The 22,603-nt window shown below is 38.7% G+C and overlaps 1 protein-coding gene across 5 annotated transcripts in view; it reads right to left on the bottom strand.

The window, feature by feature from the left end:
- Positions 1-8,755, bottom strand: part of ICA1 (islet cell autoantigen 1) — a 71,020-nt gene extending 62,265 nt beyond the window's left edge. For 3 of the 5 annotated variants that reach the window (XM_032702955.1, XM_032702959.1, XM_032702965.1), the window contains exon 1: positions 8,638-8,745. Coding sequence is in view for 1 of the 5 variants with exons in the window: in XM_032702935.1 (XP_032558826.1) it covers positions 8,167-8,368 (202 nt within the window). In the remaining 4 variants the exon portion in view is untranslated. Of the gene's footprint in view, positions 1-8,166; positions 8,384-8,637 lie in introns of those variants that run through there. The other 2 variants (XM_032702945.1, XM_032702935.1) reach the window with 2 other exon arrangements.
- Positions 8,756-22,603: the final 13,848 nt, after the last annotated feature.

Raw genomic sequence — 22,603 nt, 5'->3', positions numbered from 1 at the left:
ATGTTTTCAAAGTTACCTACAATATTTTCACCTTTTAGTAATATATTTTCACTCATAGCCAAAACTTTTAACATTAACATTCATTCTTCCATTATTGCTATATGTGCAATGTAAATTGTCTCTGCAGTAACTTAATAATTTTTATAATCTCTAACTTCATGTGTTGTTACTGTCTATTCCAAGTCCAGGAACAAAAGAGGGTTATGGTATTGGTTCAGCTGTAACAAAGGACACTATTAAGAGCATCTGGGTTAGCTGAAAGCAGTGAGATTTTTTTGGAAGAAATCCCAAGACCTAAGTCTAGCCTCAAAAAGCGAGAGATACTAATCAAAGAGGACTGGAAACAGCCCAGGTAAGTATCCAAGAATTAAAAGGAACATTTCATAATCATGTAACAAAGAATCCCTACAGTCACAAAATGCTGTCCCTGAGGCTTCAGGAAGAAACCAAGGAATGAGCACATAACTTCTGACTGCTTTAGGCTTTGAACTCTGTTATGCTTTCGAAGAACAAGACATAAATGTCCTGAACAGAAGCAATAAGGCAGTTGCTCTTTGGCAAAGCTGACTACAATGAAAGCACATGACACTAACTTGAATCCATCAATACTTTCCCCCGAAACTGTAGTAAAATTTAAAATTAACCTTTTATCATACAGTTTTAGATATAAAAACGAGCTTAATTTGCCACAAGGAGCTGATGTAAAGAACTTTTTTTGTTTTTCTTCCCAGTGTATTAAGACTAAAAAAAAAAAAGATGTTTCAATAAATAATATTATACTGACAATGATTAACAAAAAAAAAAAAAACCCTGAAAAAATAATTTATCACCCTATAGGAAAGCATTTGTATCGGAAAGTTTCCATTATCTTTGACAATAAAGAGTTACACAACACTAGTGATCTCCATGACAGTCTCTATCTTGACAAACAAAAGATAGGGATACTCTAGATGGTGGAAGGGCTATCAGAAGCAAACACAGGTGTTTTTTATCGTGCTGGGGAAAGCAGTGGAACACTACAGATTACTGTACACAAACCCACATTTAATGCTGCAAGTGCAGTAATTTTGCAAGTACTTTCCCCAGTGTTTTGAGAGAGACTGATGGTACTTCAGTTTTAACAATAAATCTGAGCTGGCCCTATTCATAACAAGTCTGCTCAGAAAACAAGGGACCACAGTGCTGAAACATCCATTCCCATATAGATCCAGCTGGGTTCATAAATCCTGCTGAAACCTTGGAAATCCCTGAGGGGCTCTTTGAGGAGCCACCAAGAAGCCTCAGGATTGTGTTCCAGAAATCATCATATTTGCAGGCTGATGCCAGAGAAGACTGGCACAGCCTCAGCCTAGACACTGTAAAATACATCCAAACTGTTTCTAGACTCAGTTTGACTTCAGGAGCGATACAGCTGCATAGCAGAATTCATCAACCCTCACGTGCAAGCAATGTGTTCATCAGGAGAGACATAGAAGAGTCTGCACTTTCACTGATTGCACTGTCCTCTCATTTTATTGTACTTTCAAAGCAGCTAATAAGTTCTGTGGCTCTTCAAATCCCCACAGACTCTATGTATCCTAAAAGCCTTGCAACTTATAGCTTCAAATATAGCAGAATCATGCATTGCAGTTGATTTACTTATTGCAACACTTTTATTAAAATGAATAATCTTCCAAGAAACTTTTAATACAGTAATAGTAGAGTGGTACTAAGTAACAACAACCAATTAAAAAAATAATTTTAAGCAGTTCTATATGTAAAAATTGAGCGATAGTTTCATTTATGTAAAGTACTCTGAAGGGAAGAGAATGTGCTTAAGTGGGGCAATCAATGCCATCTGTGTCTCCAACAGCTCTTGGCTGGCAACATATCTCCCCCACTCTGCTCCCTGGAAGCTGTGATCAAACTGAATCAGGTGAATGGGCCTGCAAAGCAAGAAGCAGTCTCACTGCAAGATGAAGACTAGGTACAGTTTTATCTTTGCTAGTCTATCTACAAACATGGAGATGAGGAGCTTCAAGTGACTTTTCATTTTGCCTTTTCCAAACAAAGGACAATATTAATAGCCTGGAGATCTTTATTATCCATATTGCCAGTGCAGAAAGTGTAAAAACTGTCTGGGTCTATACAGGCATTTCATGTCCAGATTATGCACAGACTTAGAAGTATTCATACTCTTAACTACATGAATAGCTACCACTGTAATTCAGCTAAAATTAACCTAGAGTTCAAGCTATATCTATGAAAAATTACAAGATTTATTTTTTCCTCTAAAGCTCTTAACTCTCAACATTGATGTTCTAATTCTGCAGAATCATCCATGCTTAGCTTTGAATCCAGGAGTCTTTTCATTCTGTTAGACCACACACTGATGCACTTGTTTATTAATTCAAAAAGTTTGCAGATTGGTAAGTGCTGCATTAGTAGTTCCTTCCATCCACTACAACGTTTTGTCTATTCCTTTGTTTCAGACTGATCCACAGCTTTGTTACTTATCCTGGGAAGCATATATCTTAGAGATTACCCCCAACTTCTCAGAAGAAGAAATATAAGATTGCAGTATCAACAGAATTACTCTTTCAAGCTATTTCAGGAGCTGACATCTTGAAAGAAGTTTCAAACATTCTTAAAAGAAGCACAGGATAAATGGCATCTGTTATACAGAGAGAGCTCCTTTTATATTTATATACCTGGGAGGTTCTGAGAGGGAAAAAAATCATGCTGTTTGACCCCAATTATCTAACTGCAGTGCCTAAATTACCATATAAGCCTCTCAATATTAAGTCCCTGTAAAAATGGTGAATAGAACCTCCAAAGAGCAAATCTGAGCACTTGAAAGAGAGCCTCACCACTGTGTTCTGTGTACACATAAATGATGCTTTTCACAAGAAGCACCTGAACTACACAGCTAAATTATGCTGTGAGAGTGCTTTTCTATTCCAATTCTCTCAAAACTAGGATTTCATGGTGGTCTGCTGAATTACTGGGGGGAAAAAACATCAGCAGCATACTGAAAAATACTGTGATTGGGACACAGTCATATCCCATAAACCTCCTTGAACCAGTTTTCAGTTTCATTGCAAACACTTCTGGAACTACACTTCTACACACAATTTTGTCCATTTCCTTATCCTCTCTATCAAGGCTTTTGAGACATCCCAGCAAAATGTTATTTCTTTCTATTTATTAATTCATCTTGATTCTTCAAAGAACTAAAACAAACAAATAAGCAAAAAAGAACAAAAAAAAAACTATACAAAAACCTCCAAAACAAAGCAAAACCACAAGAAAACAACAAAACCAAACCCCAAAAAACACATCAACCACCCCCTCGCCCACCCCCACTGCCCCCTGAAATTTCACATGCAGAAAAACCCCAACCATGTACTCACAACAACAAAATATCAAAGAAACTGGAGCCCATTCTCCAAGGCATCAGTTTGAGATAATAACACTCCTTTCTTTCTCAGCTAGTAAACTGTGTGGAGAACAAACCACAGTAATACCAGCAGGTATCTTAAATGCCTGACTGCAATTAAGGACTTGTATCATTACAAACAATGTACAAGCTCTGAAGAAATCTGAACATTTCAGATCTGCTTTCTGTCATTTTGCAGCAATACCCAGGAACCCATCTGCAAACAGTACATCCAAAAAAATACTATTGGCATTAAATATATAGTGAACTGTTTTTCACTGAAATTTACACTGACTCTTAATACTCTCTATGCAGGGCAGATGAACCATAGCTACCGCAGAGAATACTGTTAAGAATTATTTTTTCCAAGAAACAATTGCATGCTTCTAATGTTTCAGAATACAGAATTAACATAGGAAATTATTCTACTTAATTTCCTGGGGGAGTATAAACAAAGGATGATATCCAGGGCCCTGTTTCTCATGCTATCCTTTAGTCTTTATTTTTCTATTTCCAACCATGATACATACAAGTTAATAGAAGACAGTGGCATATAAAGAGAGAAAATTTACACATTGAAAACTTATTGCTCACTTATACCTAGAACTTAGAGAGTATTCAATCCATCTGAACTGCACTGGTTTTCAGTACTGGAGTGGTTAGAGGTAAGTTTTAGCCAACACAAAAATGTAGAAATTTGGCACTACGTCAGCATGTGTTTTAAAGCCTGTTTTTGCTCCCACGAAGTGCAAGGACCAAGTCAACTGTTAGCATTCCTCTATAAAAGTAATTCTGTGGCTATTCAGTACTATCTACCTATCATATTGTTCCAAAACCTACCAAGTCAAACTTACAGGCATAAGTGATTTCCTTTCTAGAGCATAACAGGTATTGGAATGACATTTGGAGCTGGGTTGGGTTTGTTTTTGTGTTTTGGGGGTTTTTTTGAAGCTTTTTTAAGCAGTTGAATGATAAATTCCTGAAAACAGTGGTTTACCTCAAAAGCACTGATAAGAATAGCACATGCAGTCAAGACACAGCACATGTAGTCTCAGAAAAAATATTTCCAATAAATGCTGGTAGACGCACAGGTGGAAGACTGATGAGCAAACACCAGCACTTTCTAGATAAGTTCACGTGCATGCAGAACTTAATCACTAGCACAAAACCAGAGATATTTAATCACACAAAAAATTAATTTTAAACTCCTTTTTCAGATTATACTGATTTTTCATCTGCTTATTGTGAAATAATGTAGGGACAGCACATAGTGTCAATTTGCCCTCGTGTAACATCTTTTACTTGACTATTAAAGTATTCCACTTAAAGTTGTGAAGAACACTGAGTGAATGCCCTCAGGAAAGAACCAGGTAAGCATCATAAGTACTATGTGCATTTTATGAAAGAATTTTTGAATATAAATCATTGAGTGGCAGGTCTTACCTTACTGTTAATGAGCAAAACCAGGGATATATACAATCCAGTATTTAACCTCATTCTAAATGCAGACTTGCTTCATTTCTCAAAAATTATTATCAAATTGTTTTGTAATACACATTTGTTCTCTCAGTTTAGAAACCAGTGTTCGCAAACTTAGTAGATGAATAGTATTAAAGAAAATGCCATGAGGAACACACGGTGTGCATAGATTATAAGAGACAACAAGATTATTTTTGTGACACATTCTACCTGTAATCAGTCTAGAGTCTTAATATTAGGAAACTTTCCCTTGTAGAACCTATAGGAAAAGCAGTGGACAAAAAAAACTCCAAACAAACAAACAAAACCACCAAAAAACTCTTTTTGCATGTATAGGATATTACATATAAACATATATGGTTTTAGAACTTCAAACTAAGGGCTCTTAATTAGATACCCTATTTGCTGGCAAAGTCAACCCTCTCAGGTTTCTGCCTCCCTCCTGCCTTTTCATCCATGCAGAAGACAGAAAGCAATTTATACCTAAGGGGAAACAATGCTGGACGAGGGAACAGGAGAAGATAATTTTCTCTAGATTCCCTTTCACATACATGGACAAGAGATTTGATTAGCAAAATAGTCTTAGCATGCACAGCAGCAACAATACAGGGTGACCTCCTTTCACCACCCTTTGAGTAAACACCATCAGTACAGGCTGTATATTCTCCACAGACACATAGTCCATTCAACTTTTATATTACTGTTCTCAGATCCTGGCACACCAGCCAACTGTTCCAGCAGTGGTGACCCCTACGAAGTTACTTGCAAGATGCACGAGTACTGTTTCTGTGACTCAGTACAGGTGGTTCCCAAGGTTGATGTAAACAATTGTGCAACTGGTCAAAATGCCCCTCAGTTTGCCATGGCTAACAATAGCCACAGGAAAAACTACTGTGAGACTGTTATTACCGCAACGCTTAAAAGGTCAAATGTTTCTACTGTTCTTCACTGCTTGGTTCTTTGTTTAACAAACTTCACCTTCCGGGCTTTTGTATTTTTAATGCTTCTGCATCACGTGGCATAATTTTGTCTTTAGAATGATTTTATGGTTAATAAGTGGCAAAAACATCTTGAAGAATCAATTACAGAGCAATACTCTTGGAGGAGATTTTGCAAAAAGTATTAAAAAGAGACTTTGAGAACATTTTTTGTCTTCTAGTTTAGATGAGATATTGGCACATTTTTTTTCTGCCAACTTGTACCGACAGCTTTCAACACTAGTTGAAGACTCAAAAGAGATGTTATTATTCATTTCTTCCAGAAAAGATTACTTGGGAAATCATCAGAACAATTTAGCTGCTGTGTAAAGTATGGACAAAAGAGAAGAAATGGAAAGATGGGTGGGCCTGAAACTCTACTAAGGGGAAAAAAAAAAAACCCCTAACCCTGCAGTAGGCTTCAAAAGGAATTTTACTTTGCACTGATTCCCTCCACACCCAAATAATATAAACCTGTGAAAGAAAAATGTTAAAGAAACCTTTCCCTACACTCATAACGGGTCTTCTTGAACCTGCAAATCTTCAATAACATTCATATTTGAATTTCAACTCCAACATGCACAATGGAAGAAATCACCATTATCTAAAAAGCACTTAATTTTTTCTCAACTAAGAAGGAAGTAAATTCCAATGACCAGCATCTAAACGTTTCACTAAAGTGCTTGAACCTTTCTGGACATAATGATGTTTCACTCACGAAGTTCTGACAGTAGAGAAACTTTAGAAACTCATTTAGACCAAGGTTTGGCAGCATTTAACTGCCACATCACCTTCCAGTAGAGTTTGTCATGTGAAAAACGTGACTAGTTATACCAGTTATGGCAGTTCACGACTCAAAAGATCTGTGTGGCTCTATGCTAAATTCCTCCTTCAGTGGTATTGACATAAACCTTAAATCATTACGTTACTCAGTTTACACCAATAAGCTACTCCTCTTCAAATAGCAGTTAAAAAAATTGCTAAAGTCTAAATGAGATGCTGCTGAACTTCATGCTAAGTATCACTAAAAACTGCAACTTCTAGACCTGTCAGACACATAGCACTGTCAAGGGGTTCGTCCACTCTCTCCTTGAGAACCCTGGATAGATCAAGTAGAAAAAGAGTGGATTACCAGAAAAATCACCGCTGCGGCCCGGGTTCGATTCCCGGTCAGGGAAACTCCCCCGGGCAGATGGAGCTCGTCGGCCCTGTAAGGCCATCCATCTAAGAGAAGGTCACTCTAAACAAACCTACGTCCTGAGGACCTCACTGCCACTGTCCAAGCTTGCTCGGCCCCGGCAGATGAACCTTAGGATTAAAGGGTGGGCTCAGCTCAGCGCACACTGTGTCTCACCTAAAAAATCCACTGCGCAGGCTCGAAGGGTAAAGACCCTTCCCAAATCTTCGTTCGCAAAGACTGGCCATACCAGAAAAATCAGATGAAAGATCAAAGATCATAACCAAATGCAGTCTGCACTGCAGACTCCAATATCCAGCCCGCCATTTCCTCTGCCGAACACTTTGCAGAAGTGATCAAACACAGTTTTGTCCTTAAACAGTCTTGCTAGAGCAAAACACAAGAACAGTTTGTTTCCAAGAAGTCTGCTCTGAAACAAGAGTCACAGCTGCTTTCTGAGACCCAAATTAAATAAAATCTATCCAGAAACTGAAAGAAAGAGGATAACACAATTAAACATGGGAGGGGGCATCAAAACCAACAAACAGGTGCTTCATGGAAATAAAAGGTCACCTTGGTTTAAAGCAAGGCTTGCAGGTAGGGGGAAAATATTACAACCAACCAAACAGAAGAACAACTCCAATGCCAAGCTTCCAAAATACTACCACAATGCAACTTGGAGGTAAGGGGTTAAAGAACGTACCCCTGAGATTTCTCGATTCAGTTTCACATTTATACATTTGAACTAAGACAAACTCGAGTTACTCTTTTAAGAGGCCATGCAGATCCTTGAGGCTATCAGCATTATGCAAAACAGTGTGGAACAGGAGACTTATTTACATTTGGCACTGAATATATCCATAACGATACCAACAAATAAAAAGAGCACAGTGCCCTTTACCCTTTTCTCTTACTAAAAACTGACCCGATGTTTTCCTTTTTCTTTTAAATTACTAGAGCAGCCTACACGGATCAGGTGGAGGGATATAGAACGAATCTGATCATAAAGATCAACCTTTCACAAATTATAAGCTTTAACTTAGAAATTTGGGTTCCTTGAATTGCCATTTCCCCAGCTGTCACTGCCTCGGTGCCGGTTCGATGTCTGACATTACCTGACCAGAGGATGCCCCGCCACCCCTCTCGACCCGGCCGGGCCCCAGAGCGGCACGGACCGCAGCTGGGCAACCTGCGCCTCAGCCCGGCAGTCCAGCCGGAAACCGCCGAGGAGAACCGGCCGTTTCCCTCCCCGCTTCCCGCGGGCACAGAGCCAGGGAGGATGTACGGGAGGTACAAACGGATAAATGCAATAATCATGGAGAGACGACCGCACGGCGGAAGGGGGAACACAAGGCACAAGGAGGGGCAGATGCCATCTTGTGCCTCAGAGATGTCTCCCTGGACAGGTCCGGCCGCGGATACCCTGATCTCGGGCACCAGCGCCACAGGCCCGGCGGCCGCGCCGCCCCCCTCGCCCCGAGCGGGCTTCCCGCGGGGGCAACGGCGCCCACCCGGGGCTGCCCGGCACCGGCGCTCCCCGCCCGGGCCCGGCACGGAGCCCAGCGAGCCCCCCTTCCCGCACTCACCTTGCGAAGGGGAGGGAAGGGCTGAGCCGCAGGCGCCGCCGCCCCTCCAGGTGTTCCAGCGCCGCTGGCGTCAGCGCGGCGAGCGGAGCCGCCTGTGCCGGCGTGGGCGCCCCCGCAGCGGGGCGGAGCCGCCGCCCGGCCCGGCCCGGCCCCCGAGGCGGGAGGGCGCGGCCGACAGGTCTCTGGAGCTCGGACCGGCAGCTTCCTTGGCTCGGTCACTGCCAGGGCGCGTTTCCTCCCGCTTTCCTGGCTGCGCTGGGAGGGGAGCGGCGGGAGAGTCACCGCAGACTGGGGCCCTCCTTGGGCGCTGGTAACCCCCTCAGCCCCAGCCTGCTGGGGACCGCAGGTGTCCCGCGAGGAGCATCAAGGAAATATTAAAATGTTTTGCCTGCCGTAAATCCACAGTTGTGGTCGAGATGGTGGAAACTTGGAGGAAAAGGGCCCTTTGACGTAGCGGGCAGATGGCAGTGTCAGAGGGGGTCAGGAGAGCGTGGAGTTTGAACTCATGTCAGGAATGGGTCACTGGGGGGTTGCAAGAGCTGTTCGAGTAAAGGAGGTGAATTTTAAGCTGATTTGAGAGCTTAAAATGAGGGGGAAAGTTCACAGCTGGCATTTGAAAACGAAGTAAAGGAGAAACGGGGGAGCAGCAAGATAGGGTGAAAAATGATCCCCCTTAAATAGGGCAGTGTTAATTTACTAGTATGGCACGTGAGGAGGGCAGGGGTGTGTAAGCACAACGCAGGGAATGAACATGGGGATGGAGAAGGTGAGTTTAAGTAGGTAGGGCCCCAGGAAATGTTTGAAGAAGAGAGGACAGGAGGCAACTGTGGAAAATAGAAATGAGGTCGGTAATGAGGCATCGTTTGCTGAACCTTACAGGGGTATGAAGTGCTCGTCAATGTCTTGGTGTTTTTGTGAGGCACCGCTTAGCAGCTTCACTGTAAGACACACACCTAAGAGCAAAATGCAAGATGTTTAAAGCAACAGGGACTGTGCTGTGAGACAGTGGCTCTGCAAAAAGACTTGGGATACTAATGAGTAGGTAGCTAAGCATGCTCCCTGAGCTTTGAAGTCAACAGGGATAATTTACTTAAGAGCTGAGGAATTTCAGGGATGATTTGGGAGGTTGGTTACTTTCCCTATTTGACACTGGTGCGACCACTAACAGCAGGTCATATTTGAACAGGATGTATGTAGAGCAGATGGTGTGCTGACAAACTGGAATGGGTTTATGGCAAGAAATACAAGATTGTTTTCCAGAATTGCAGAAATCCTAATAGGATAGTCTTTGTGGTAAAGCACAGTAACAGTGACCAAATATTTTCATGGGAGAAAAATCTCCTAATGAAGTCCTCAGTCTTGCAGAAAAAGGTAAAATACTCTTCAGTATCTGAAAGCTTGGAATACAGGAAACCTGATGTGAGATATCTTGTTTACCTTTAGATGTTACACTGTAGGCACTCTTAAGCTATGTTGGTATCCTAGAGCTCTCTTTAGAGCAAATTGAGAAAGATGTATTTTAGAGTGTGTTTTATCTAATTTATTTTAGTTTCTGATGAGATTAATCATACTCTGGACATGAGTTCCCATGACTGTGAAAGAGTAACAGGCTCAGGTGTAAATACTTACATTAGACATACTACCCCACTAGTCAAATAAATTCCAGGTATTACTGGTTTTGAGAGAAAAAATATTCATGGAGTTCTTACCTCTTCAAAGGGAAGTGGTGCTAATAAGTGACAAAAGGTATCTCTGCAGTATGTGAGGGTATGGGATCCCTCCAGCCATGTCTGACACTGAGTTGTGTTAGCTTTTTGTTTCTAAGTGAACCTGAAGAACTCATTGTGTCTTTTAAAGGGATTTATATTGCAAATCTCCTAGAGGAAGGTGAAAAAAGAAAATCTCATAGCATATGAAGGAAGTACTTTAGCCATTGCAGGAGCAGAACCAAGATGAAAAGGGAGATTTTATTTAGTAAATTGGAAAGTTTTATTTTTCTTAGTTGCTGCAGGGTAAGTTAGGTAGGAGGGCAAATACTCCTGAATAAGCCTTAACTCTGGAAAACACTGTACTTTTGTAGTCATGGAACTATTTTTATGCCAACAGTCACGTATGTGTGTGAATATACCTAAACTCAGGACTTAGGCTAGCTCATTTCTTGTTTACATGAGGCCAACATCCTGCAAATTACAGACGACTTTTTTCATTGTCCACCTTGATGTCTCAAACCATTAGCTGAGCTTACTATATAACCTCAATTAGTTTTAAACCTTTATTCCTCACTGTAGTGCAGGCATATCTTAATCTTTTGTCGTGTTTCATGTAGTTTATCACCAGACTTGAATGTTATAAATATAAGCAAGTGCCATCTGGTTGTTCTAGCACCTCTCTTATCTCCCATGGAGATATTTTTAGGTCAGCAGAAATATAGAAATGTAACTAAAGCAGTTATTGCAAGTGATACATGAAATAAGGTGTACTTATTACTTTTCACAAGTTTAATTCTTTGGCAAAGCCGCCTGGATGCATGAAACACCCCAAAGCATGGTGCTGCATACATTCTGCTACTAACATTTTTCCCTATTTGGGCATCAAAGTACTCTAGTTACTTAAATTAACTAAGCAGTTGGTTCCCTGACCTTAAAAAACTGCATTTCTGCTGTTCTACAGAATGCCACATCCTCTTGCAAACTGAGATTGTTTGGATGACATAATTAAAATTGCTGTAAGACTCAAGTAAATATAAAGTAAGCCCTCTGTGGAGGAACTATTAACCACACCATGGTTGGAAACATCACATTCTATGGTAGAGAACTGACTTTCCAAGCCCCTAGTCACACAAACCTGGAGCTTTTGAGAGACTGAGCTAGTGTTTAGTCTTAACCCTCATCTTTTAAGGCCTTTTCTGCATCTGAGCCTTATGTTACACTTTGCTCCAGCTGCATTTAATTTGTAAAAGGACAAACAAAGATTGGAACCCCATGTTGACTCAGTGAGACTCACAGTCTAGTCATGTTTACTGTACCACATTGCTATATAGCATACTATGGGATATGCTCCCCTTGTCACTTAAATTGGTGCATCTCCTGTATTCCATGCTATCTATATAAAATACACTTAAAAAATGTGTGTAATGGTTTTTAGGTTATTATATTTCTTTAAGTACTAAGACAGCAGTTCAAATAAGAAAATAGAAAACCATCAGGGGAAAGAGAGAGTAAGCTGGAAATTCAAGTGTTTTGGTGGCCCAAATTTTGGTAACGTCCTGTTTTTCAGTTGAAGCAGCAAGAATGATATTTTCCCCTTTAGTATATATTATTTTCTTAGGGTTTCTTAAGAATAGTACGTGCTGCTATTCTATCCCCCATTTAGATATATCTGTGAATTAGTTACTTCAGAAATTTGCATAACATTAGGTATCCCAGAAATGAAGGTTTCTCACCCTACCTAGACAGTAACATTGTTACTATTAATTGCTCTTAAAATTTCACACATTAAGATGTTTTTTAATCTTCCCATAACACATCATTTGCCCTCTGTTTGTCACCTACATAAGGAAGTACAAACATTTATGGACACGGTCACTGCCTGTTTGCATTTCTGCTCAAAATTTGGAAATTTTGGGCGGGGGGGAAAGAAGGGGGAAGGGAAATGATGCTTCCCTTAAACTTCCTTCAGTCTCTTATATGAATACTTTCAGTCTTTTTTGTCGTCTCTGATCTATCTGCTGGTCTTTTAATTTTCCTGTTACACTGCTCTCAGCGTCTAGAACTCCACTTGAGTTTATAAATGACTTTCAATCTTTAATCTCTTTTCAAGCTTCTTAGCAAAATTATCTGTCTAGTTTAAAGGTGTTTAATTCTTCAGTTTGTGTTCTGCTGTTCCGTATTTATTTCTGTAGTTTCTGTAATATAGCTCTGTACGGCATGTATTTTGTATTGTTTATGTGACATAATTCCAGCTTAGTAATCTGCTGAAAACCTGTAGCCTATTGGCAGCTTCAGAGATTTACTTAATTAGTCATTTCTTTCTACTTTTGTAAGCTGAAAAATACAGAATCACAGAATGATTGGGGTTGGGGTTGGGGTTGGGGTTGGGGTTGGAGGGGACTTCAGAGATCATCTTGTCCCTCCTAAAGCAGGTTCACCTAGAGTATGTTGCACTGGGTTGTGTTCGGGGGGATTTTGAATATCTCCAGAGAAGGAGACTCCAGAACCTCTCTGGACAGCCTGTTCCAGTGCTTGGTCACTCTCAAAGTAAAGAAGTTTTTCCTCATATTCAGATGGAAATTCCTGTGTTTCAGTTTGTGCCCATTGCCCCTGATAGTGGATAGTGGAGGATAGTGGAGCCCCTGAAATCCAGCCAAGTGTAGAATTAGAGGGCTCCAGGTTGATGTGGTGCCAGCATCTCCGACCATCAAGGTAGAACCAAAACTGTGCCAAATAAAAGTCAATCTGTAATTGTGGCTTTCATGATGTTCAGTTATCATTACCCTCCTATGGTCCTGCAGACTTAAAATGAAACAACTGTGAGCACAGGGGCTTGCCTGGATTTTTCTTTCACATTTAGATATTGTCTGAAGTCCAGAGTTTTAATGTTGCTGTCCAAGTGCAGGTTAATATACTTTTTTTGGCAATTCATGATCAGTGCACTCTACAACACTTCTCTTTTCTCTTGTCTGGTTGGCAGTGAAAATTGTTTTATATTCTTCCACTATCCTACACAGGACAATTCTCTCCTTTATTGTCATTATCAAGCTTCCTGGATACTCTAGCAAATAGCGCACAGAGTACTCTTTCCTGTCAAATACTTTTCATTTGAATGACAGTGATGAAGCATGTGGAGTGACCATCTATTTTTCATACCTGACATTTTGAATCAAAAGAGCTGTGTTAGTTAAGCTGTTCTTCAGATGGAGCTGGTATTTGTGGAAATTCACCAGAGAATTAGTGAAGCATTCAAGACTCAGGTTTGTACTTAATGATGACACGTAGACAGTAGGGACAAGAGAACAGCCGTGGTAGCAATTTGTGCTGATTTCCATCTGAGAACAATAATATATTAAAAAAAATCTACTTTCAAGTATTTACTTGAAAATATTAATTTGAACATTGCAGTCATTTGTTGTATTCTGAAGGAGATATCCATCTGAGGCGGACTTGGGTAAGCAATCCAGCCCCTACAGTATGCTATGAATTTATTTTATTGTAGTCTGCAACAGCATTATTGAATAATCCCAGCATAGACCCAAACTTTTTTCCCAAAGAAGCTTACAGTCTGAAAAAAATGCAAAATGGGAGAGAGACAGCAAGAATCATTGTTTTCACTTTGTAAATGAGAAATTGAGACAAACAGATAAAATGATTTGTAAAAAAAAGGCCTGTGGCAGACTTGGCCAAGGGTTCTTGCATTGATTTACCGCTACATTTAACCATCCCATCTTCTAGCGTTTTCAAAGGCTAGAGATTTGTAAGATGTGCTTGCTTTTTCCACAAGTTTGGGAATGAGAAGGGGGCAGAATACTGACAGAAACTATGTTTAATAAACACAACTTCTTTGGAGAATATTATATCAACAAAATAGCTCTTCATTGAATAGATTTTCATGACAGTAATATGAACCAAATGGCACATTTTCTGTTAAGTTCAGTTCTTTAGAAGTCAATAGTATAGAAATACAGGCTGAAGCTCCCAGATATCATCGTGTTCTCTTTGACGCCTTCATGAGAGTTGTTCCATCTAAAAACAAAAATCTTGAAACAGCTATTAAAATATTCTGGCCCATTAAGGATATGACTCACCTAATTTTTAAAACTTTCCTGGAGATGTTTCATATATTAGTATGAAAGTCTATTAAAAAAAATCTGTGTACTGTAGATACTGCTAATTCTCAGAAGTGTAAGAGTAGTTCTACTGCTTCAGAAAACAAATATTCTAACACAATAATTATTGCAAGCAACTAGTTTGATTTACTTTCAACCCCTCATGTCATATAAACACTTCTATGTTAAAATACATACTGTTCTGAAGGTATGACAATACTTAGCCAGCGAAACTATGGCTTGATATCTCAGGTTCCTATTGAGCATCCTAAAATATCTATCTGCAGATAATTTAAAATATTTGATTTTTTTTCCCCAAAAGATGTTAATATTTGGTTTTGTAAAATTTTTTCACATTTGCTTTAAAAGAAACTAAAATGAAGTCATTGTCCTCAATAAACCTTTGTAAAATGCACCAAAGAATTCTTAGTGATAGAATGGAAGTAAAATCAAACACCATTACTTAAATAGTCTCTGAGATTTCAACAGTTTGAATCAGACCCTCCAGTGCTGTATAATCACTTTGCCCTTTGAGACAATCTGAACTGGCTGCCCCAAAATAACCATGTTGAGATAGAGGATACTTTTCAGTTCCTTCTGATATATAGACTTTATGTTATTTTAAAATTTAATAGAAAAAATGTGGCATTGCTTGAAATTGAGGAACAGAACATTGGAGAAGTTTTGTCTTCTAGTATCCAGAGATCTCCTGATAGAGATACCTTTACCAATCTTTTTTTTTCTCAGTTGCCCCAACTGAGAATTGCAGCCATGAAGGCTGCTATTCTGAAAGTACTGCTTAGTCTAACTTCAGTACATCTTTGCATTCGAAAAACAAGACACTTAATTTTCTAAAGTGCATGTTTTTAAGTGGTTGGAAATATCAATTGTTACTGAAAATTTGATTTTCCAACCCTTTTCGTACTAAGCTTTTGAAAAGCACTTCACCTCACCATAGGAATACTATTGAGCTGAACTGAGAAAAAATGGTAGGAGTGCTGTTTTAAATAGAGAAAGTATTTCTCAAAATATTGCTGCATCTCTCATTCAGCAATTTTCCCCGTCCTCTTCTCTGAACAATATGGATCATTTGTGCCAGGACACAAGCTGTTTTCCCACAGAGATTCAATATTTTCTGTTTGTGCTGTTCTTTTTTTTCCATACCATATATGTGTATATTCCACAGAATTAAAGATAAGTACATTTCCTGCACGTTGCTATGAGATTGTCTTCAGTCTGGTTCTATGAGGAGTATTTTGATATCTTTGGCACATTTAACAAAAGTGAAAGTGACAAGTAAACGAGTTTGCTCACTAGATTGATGTACTTAGCTCATTCCTTCTGAAGAGAGAGAAACATTTATTTGGAATGTACATTAAAATCTTGAGGTCAGCTTCTCTCCTGATACAGTGTTTAAAAACTCCACAGGTTCTGTTAATATGAAAACTTAAAATATTGAGAAATCATATTATTTTGTTTATTATGAAAGCACAGTAGATTAATTATTTGTCATTTTGAATTATCAAAAGCATTGATCATCTTAATACTTTTAGAGATAAAGCCTGCTAAAATTTGCTGGTTTTTTCATCATCAGCTCAGCAATTTGTACCGCAGTAGATTTCTGTGCTGAGCTGCTTTAATGAAAGATCTGTCAGCTTTTCCATTATCACATCCTTTTTTTGGAGAGGATCCTAATTAATTCATTTCAATTCCCATCAGGTTAAAATTTGGCTTATAATACATATTGTTGGTAGTTTTTAATTTGTTTGCATTTGAAAATGCAAAATATGTAGTTTTCTCACAGCTCTATTTCTGATCTGTTGCCTCTACAGCCAAAGAATTCATTAGACTGAATTCTGGAAAATAAAATATTCAGGGCTAGACTGTTCCTTTCAGCACTGCCTTGATCCATGAATGATGTGCAATCTGTGCAGCTTGAAGACATTGTGCCTTTGTGATGCTCTCCTCTGGTGTCGTGCAGTCTTGCTTCCCTCTGGTGTACACCAGCTTATTTTAGCTTCCCTTATAAAAAGTGGTTCCCGTGCAGTGTAAAGAAGAGAGAACTCAATCTATTCTCCTTCCCAATGAGTCTGAGCAGTGCAAAGTGTGGTATTTACTACTTCTACATACTAGAATACAAGATCTAAGTAACTTGCTCATCAATACAAAGGCAAGCCTTTTACACACCTAGCTGCTCTGATAGAGGCACACGGTGTTATTGTTTCTTTTAGAAAATGCAATTAACAATTTTTCAGCTAACTATGTATCTTTCTGTGTTTGATAGTATGTGTTATAGGGATGAGCAAGTAATGACAGCGCAAAATTTCACTGAATGTATTCATTGTGGCTAAGAAAAAAAATAACATTTGAGTCCCTTAAACTATGAATTCAATCTAAAGTCTCAATGACTTCAATGACTGCTAGTTCAAGCTCCTGTGCTCTTTCTGTTTATGTAATTTTAAAATTTCAGGCCCAGCAAGCTCAGTTCAGTCCCTTAGCTATGTTTTTTTCATTAGTTCCTTAAAGATATGCAATGTAAACAGTCTAAAACAAACAGGAATATTGTAAATTCAACTAAATCAACATGCGTTTATGATGTCCATAACATCATATCCCAGGTTTTCATGTCTCTTGAAACAGGAAATACTATGCAGAAATAAATTTTTAAATGGGTAATGCTGAAGACATAGAGATATCAAACCATACCAAACATCCACTAAAAAATTTGGCCAAGTGAAAAAAAAAAGAACCCAAATGAACAATTAAAAACCTCCTTTCCTATTGGTTTTATATCTGCCTTTATAAAGCTTTTCTTTTGAGCTACAGAAGAATGTGTACAATCATAAGGATCTTCATTGGTATTTGTTGGCAAGATCTGTTTGTGGGCCTCCCAAGTACCTGTGCTTTTTGGCAGAATTACAGGGAAGTACTACCTCTGGCAGAGCAAGTCTGGGTTAAGAACCATTTAGGCATGCTGAACATACACCAGTTCATTGGACAGGATGGGATGCTGGCTGGTGTCACGGAGGGGGTTCTATTTGTCAGATGCTGTGATGACTAGGGGTATTTCTGATGGCTGGAAAAAGGCAAACATCACACCTGTGTTTAAGAAGGGCCATAAAGGCGACCAGGGAGGTGCAGCCTGCTCTCCTGGCCTCAGTCTCTAGGATGATTGAGGAGCGAATCCTTCTGGAGGCCATTTCCAGGCACTTAAAGTCAAATAATGTAATTAGGAACAACCGGCATGGACTTGCCAGGGATAAATCATCCCTGAGCAATTTGATAGTTCTCTGTGTTGAAATAGCTGACCCTGTTGGTAACTGAGATAGATCAATGGATGTTGTATACCTTTACTTTAGTAAGTTTATGTCAAAGTCTGCCAGTGCATCCTCATAAGCCAAATTAGGTACAAATGGATTACAATGTGGCTGGAAAACTGGCTTAATCACTAGGCTCAAAGAGTCAGTGGTTTAAAGTTCAGGCAGCCACCAGTGTAGCTCTTCTGTGGTTGATCCTGGGCTAATGTCTTCGTTAATAACCTGGATGATACTGGATGGCAGAGTGGAACACTCTCAACAAGTTCATGGCTGCCACCAAGTTGGAGGAAACAGCCGATACACTTGAGGGCAAAGCTGCCGTATGGGGACATCTCGAAAGACTGGAGAAAGGGGTTGATGTGCTGCTTAACGTGTGTTTCTTAACTAGTAGATGCATATAACTTACTCCAGGACAGATATTATGTCTGGTGCAGGAAATGTCTATTATCTATTCTGCAGTATGACTTAATTATGATAAAGTGCTCTAAGTGTAGGAACATTATTCCTGTTTAATAGAACTATTAATCAGTGACATGGTTCAAATCTCTGAATAATGGTATGCCCTGTCTGGCACTCAAGATATGAAGCAGAACACCTACTGCATAATGCATCTTAAAATGACTGTGCTGCACCAGTATAGTCAGATTTGATAGACAGGTTTCCAAAGAACAATAATATAACTGTTTTTCCACCAATTTCAGTCATGCCAGGATTTGATTACTAATGGTACAATCATGTCAACTGGATACAACCTTTGGAGAAAATACCATTACCTGATGTCACATTGCTCAAAAGCACAGAACAAACTTTAGCATAAAAATACATATATTTTGGTGTTGTACAAATGTGTAAACGCTTCTGCTTGCTCCCTCTTTCATCACATCAATGCCAAATTCTTCTATTATATTGCTATAAATGTGAAATCAATGGACTTAATTATTTCAGGTATATGTTTCTAGCTGAAGCCAGTGTTTGACTTGTGAAGCTAGAATAATCAAACACCAAAACAGTCAAAAAAAAATTCAGTGATCTTGAATCTATCAAGCAAGTGTGACTTTTTTGTGGAGAATCACAAAGAGACCAGTAGACCTTTCTTTTATAAAGCTTATACTCAAGTTCAGTAGGAACTGATTGAAAGAAGTCTTGATATTTAGCATGGATGGGAGGCAAGATTAGGCACTCTGTCGTGACAGTACAACCACATATCCTTCTAACATGAATTTTAATTTGTTTCAAATTAGCTTCTATGACTGAGGAAGGCCTTTTTTGCCAAGAAGAAATAGTACTGTTTTGTGGTGAGGAAATAATTGCTTTGTAGGTATAGTTTTCTCCACCTCATCTGAAAAAAAATGGCTTATTTAATTGCAACATATAAAAGTTCTCATTTCTATTTCAACATGCAAATATGAGCTTGTTATACTGGCTGTGTTTAAGTTATTATCTTGTATAGTTTTCCAGAAAGATATCATTCTCTAACCCTATCTCTAGAAAGCAATAGTATATCAATGTGAAAGAATTATTACATCTTCTACATATTAGCTCTTTGAACAAAAGTAGGCTATGAGTACTTTGCATTAACATAGACTTACATTGTAGTAAACCTTTATCTGTAATGACAAACATCTCATCTTAGGTGTTTTCAACTAAGATTTAATCAATTAGAGCCATTTTTTCCCCTGTGGTATTCATTAATGGAGCTCATGATTTCTAAACTCCAGTTTGCTGAAAATAATGAAATTAGATCAATAGAGTTGTGTTTAATGGCTTGTGTTATACAGCTCATCTGCAAGGGCTGTAAACGTACATTTTCATAAGTTCTGCATTACTCAACTCATTGACCAGAGTGTGGGGATGAGCTAATGCTGTTATTTTTAGTTCCTGCAGGTTTTATCCAAAGCATTTTGGAGAAAAAGAGCTGGAAGGAATGTCTGCACTGAAGAAGGAAGCAGGATGCATTATGAATGATTTTAAAGTTCACTTTTCCAAGAATGAAAGTTAGTCAGACTTGAGTAGTGTCGTAACTGCAATTTCCTCATTTTAACGACTATAGTTCATAGCCTTGGGAATATGCCCATTTTCACATTTTCGTAGATTGTATCCATTGGCTAAAGGAGCAAAGAAATTGTACTACTGGATGAGATCTGTGTGCTGTCCTGTGTCTAACCACGGCCAGCGGTAGGGGAAGATGCAAAAACTGAGGGGAAGATGCAAAAACTGTACAGGAGCTAGTTGCAGGTCGCCTATAGATCTCAGCCTGATCCCTAATCCCTCAATTTAAGACCATAACTGTGGAGTTTTCTTACTTCTACCTATTTATTACTCAAATTGACCATTATAACCCTGATATCACTAGTATGTAGACACAGTAAGGACTAAGAGGTAGAATTGAAGTGCCTTTGCAGTATTTCATTTCTTTTCTAAGAAAAGCAACATCAATGTTTTAAGTCTCCCTTTGGAAAACTCCTTCCCTCTTTTATTTCTTTCATTCTTCTCTGAATGCCCTGTAAGTGCAGTGAACTTCTTCAGACGTTGTGTGTGATCAGATGCACACCCAGTGCAGAGAGAGGGCTATTTCTGTGGCTTGTGTAACAGCCTTCTGATGTTTGCTGATTTTTTTCTAGCCCTTTTTTCACACCACCTGCCAGTTTGTCTGGTTTTGTGAGAAAAGGTGCACATTGAATGAAAGCTTACCTCTTTTTTTCCCTTGCCATAAAAGTCGCTTTTACCTTTCTTACTTTTATTAACGTTGGGCTATAAGAGTACCCATTCATCTACTTGGGTCAGAATTCCTTAAACTTCCCCATCACCTTCTCTGAATTGCATTATTCGTAACTATGTTTCCAAAATGTAAAACCCAAATAATTTCTAGATTGATTGTGGAGTCATAGAACAATAACAAGTTTTAGTACAGTGCTTTGGATTCTCTTACGCAAGGTACCATGAGGAAAAAATTGAAAATTATGAGGTTATAAAAATAATTATTGATGTTCCATTTCTGGTTTGAATTTTTTAATTAAGAGATTGTAACTGATCCAAAGGGAACCTGTTTTCTTAATATTGTCTTTACTGTGCTATGTGTTTATAAAGAAGTTAGAAATTTACATGAAGGACCTGGTTGAGTGCCTCTTAATGAACCCTATTGGCTTAGATCCAAACTGTTTTAAATAATTAGAAAAGTAAATATGGGGCCCCACAGGATATTTTCAAAGGCACAAAAGACAACTGGGTAACCAGCTCACAGGACAGATCTAAGGCTTTCTGCAACTGAGCCACTAAAAAAGCCCCATACTTACGTACTTTTACACAGGGTGAAAAATATGATCCATAGACACTGGCATATTTCTGCAAACTAAACCTGAAAAAATTCTAATTAAAAAAAAAAAAGAATGACAAGAGATCTGGAGCAGTAGACTGTGTTGAGATGTGAGATTCATAATTACAGACAGGAAATGGCAGCAGATTATGAAAGATGTTTGGCATGAAATGATGTAGCAGAAATCTGTAAGGAGCTGGTTAAAGAGGTCTATTAACAAGTCCCTGAATTTCACAAAACCTTCTGTGTTCACTTATGTGGAACCTTTTCAGCTGATGAGGACAAATGAATATTAGATGGTGACTTTGATTTTTCTTTTTATAAACAGTAGGAAGTGCTAGTAATCATCAATTTTTATTGATTAAGCTGGTACTCCACAGCATCAGCTCAGCAAAACCAGTTTCTTTGGATATATTTAGAAAGCAAAGTGGAACTTAATAGAAATGTCCAGTCTCGTTTTGGCCTGTGCTGTGCAATCTCTGTATAGTGCACCAAGCTGAGATATATTTGGTGATGTCTGATTGTGCTGTCATGCTGTAGGCATGGCCTTGCTTCCAAGGTAATGAAACAAGATAAAACAGAGGCAAGCATTTTTTTGGCGTCTTGATAGCGCTCTGATTCTCTTCTACTTAGCTATGCTGCGGCCTCTGTGTTCAGTCTTCAGACTGCATGGTGTAAATATGCCCAAAGAGCAGTTAAAATTTATACGTTATCCTCTAATTCATTATTATAGATGCCAGCATGACAGAAAAATACTTTATCGTCACCAAAATTGCCCATTTGATTTGATGCAACTTTCTTTTATTCTGGTCTTACATCACGTACAAATTCAAATCAGGTTACGTGCGTTTGTAAAAACCCGCATAATAAGAAACCCACGTATGCTTTAGTGTCATTGAAATCCACATCTTTCACTTCCAAGTGAAATGTGGTGAAACTGCACTGATGTTAAAGTATGACAATTAATGAACTCGTTATTGCATTCTGATGTACAAACACCGATTACCTACATCCAATCTGACTGGATTTTGAAATTATTTCTTTACAAATTAAACATATTTTTTTTCCCCAGATTCTTTCAGTGCATAAATGGAACTGAAAAGGAAACGTGGACAAAAATTGTCTGATTTCAAGAAATGTTTAATGTAACGCTGTAGAAAAAAAAAATATCAAAAAAGCACAGCTAGCCTTGCTTATGTGACCAGAATTGCAAAGTCTTTTTCAGTGAGTTGACATTTGCCATGGTATCTATGATTTATTAATAATGTTGTTTTAATTGTTAGCAGAATAACTGCATTGCTTGAGCACTCAAACATTCTGACAATATTGGTCTCTTCTATGTAATCATAGTGTAAATAAAATAGAAGGCAGTCTCTGACTCTAAATAATCTTAACAGAGAACACAGAAAAAGGATGGCAGAAAATAAGCAATTATAGTGGAAAGCAATGACTTATCTGTGGTCCCATCAGACATAAGTGAGAAGGCTGAAAACAGAAGGCAAATCTCCTGATCTG

Source organism: Chiroxiphia lanceolata, chromosome 1 (assembly GCF_009829145.1).
Source record: "Chiroxiphia lanceolata isolate bChiLan1 chromosome 1, bChiLan1.pri, whole genome shotgun sequence".
Classification (NCBI taxonomy): Eukaryota; Metazoa; Chordata; class Aves; order Passeriformes; family Pipridae; genus Chiroxiphia; species Chiroxiphia lanceolata.
Note: the sequence above shows the minus strand (reverse complement) of the source record. Positions and strands in the feature narration are given on the sequence as shown.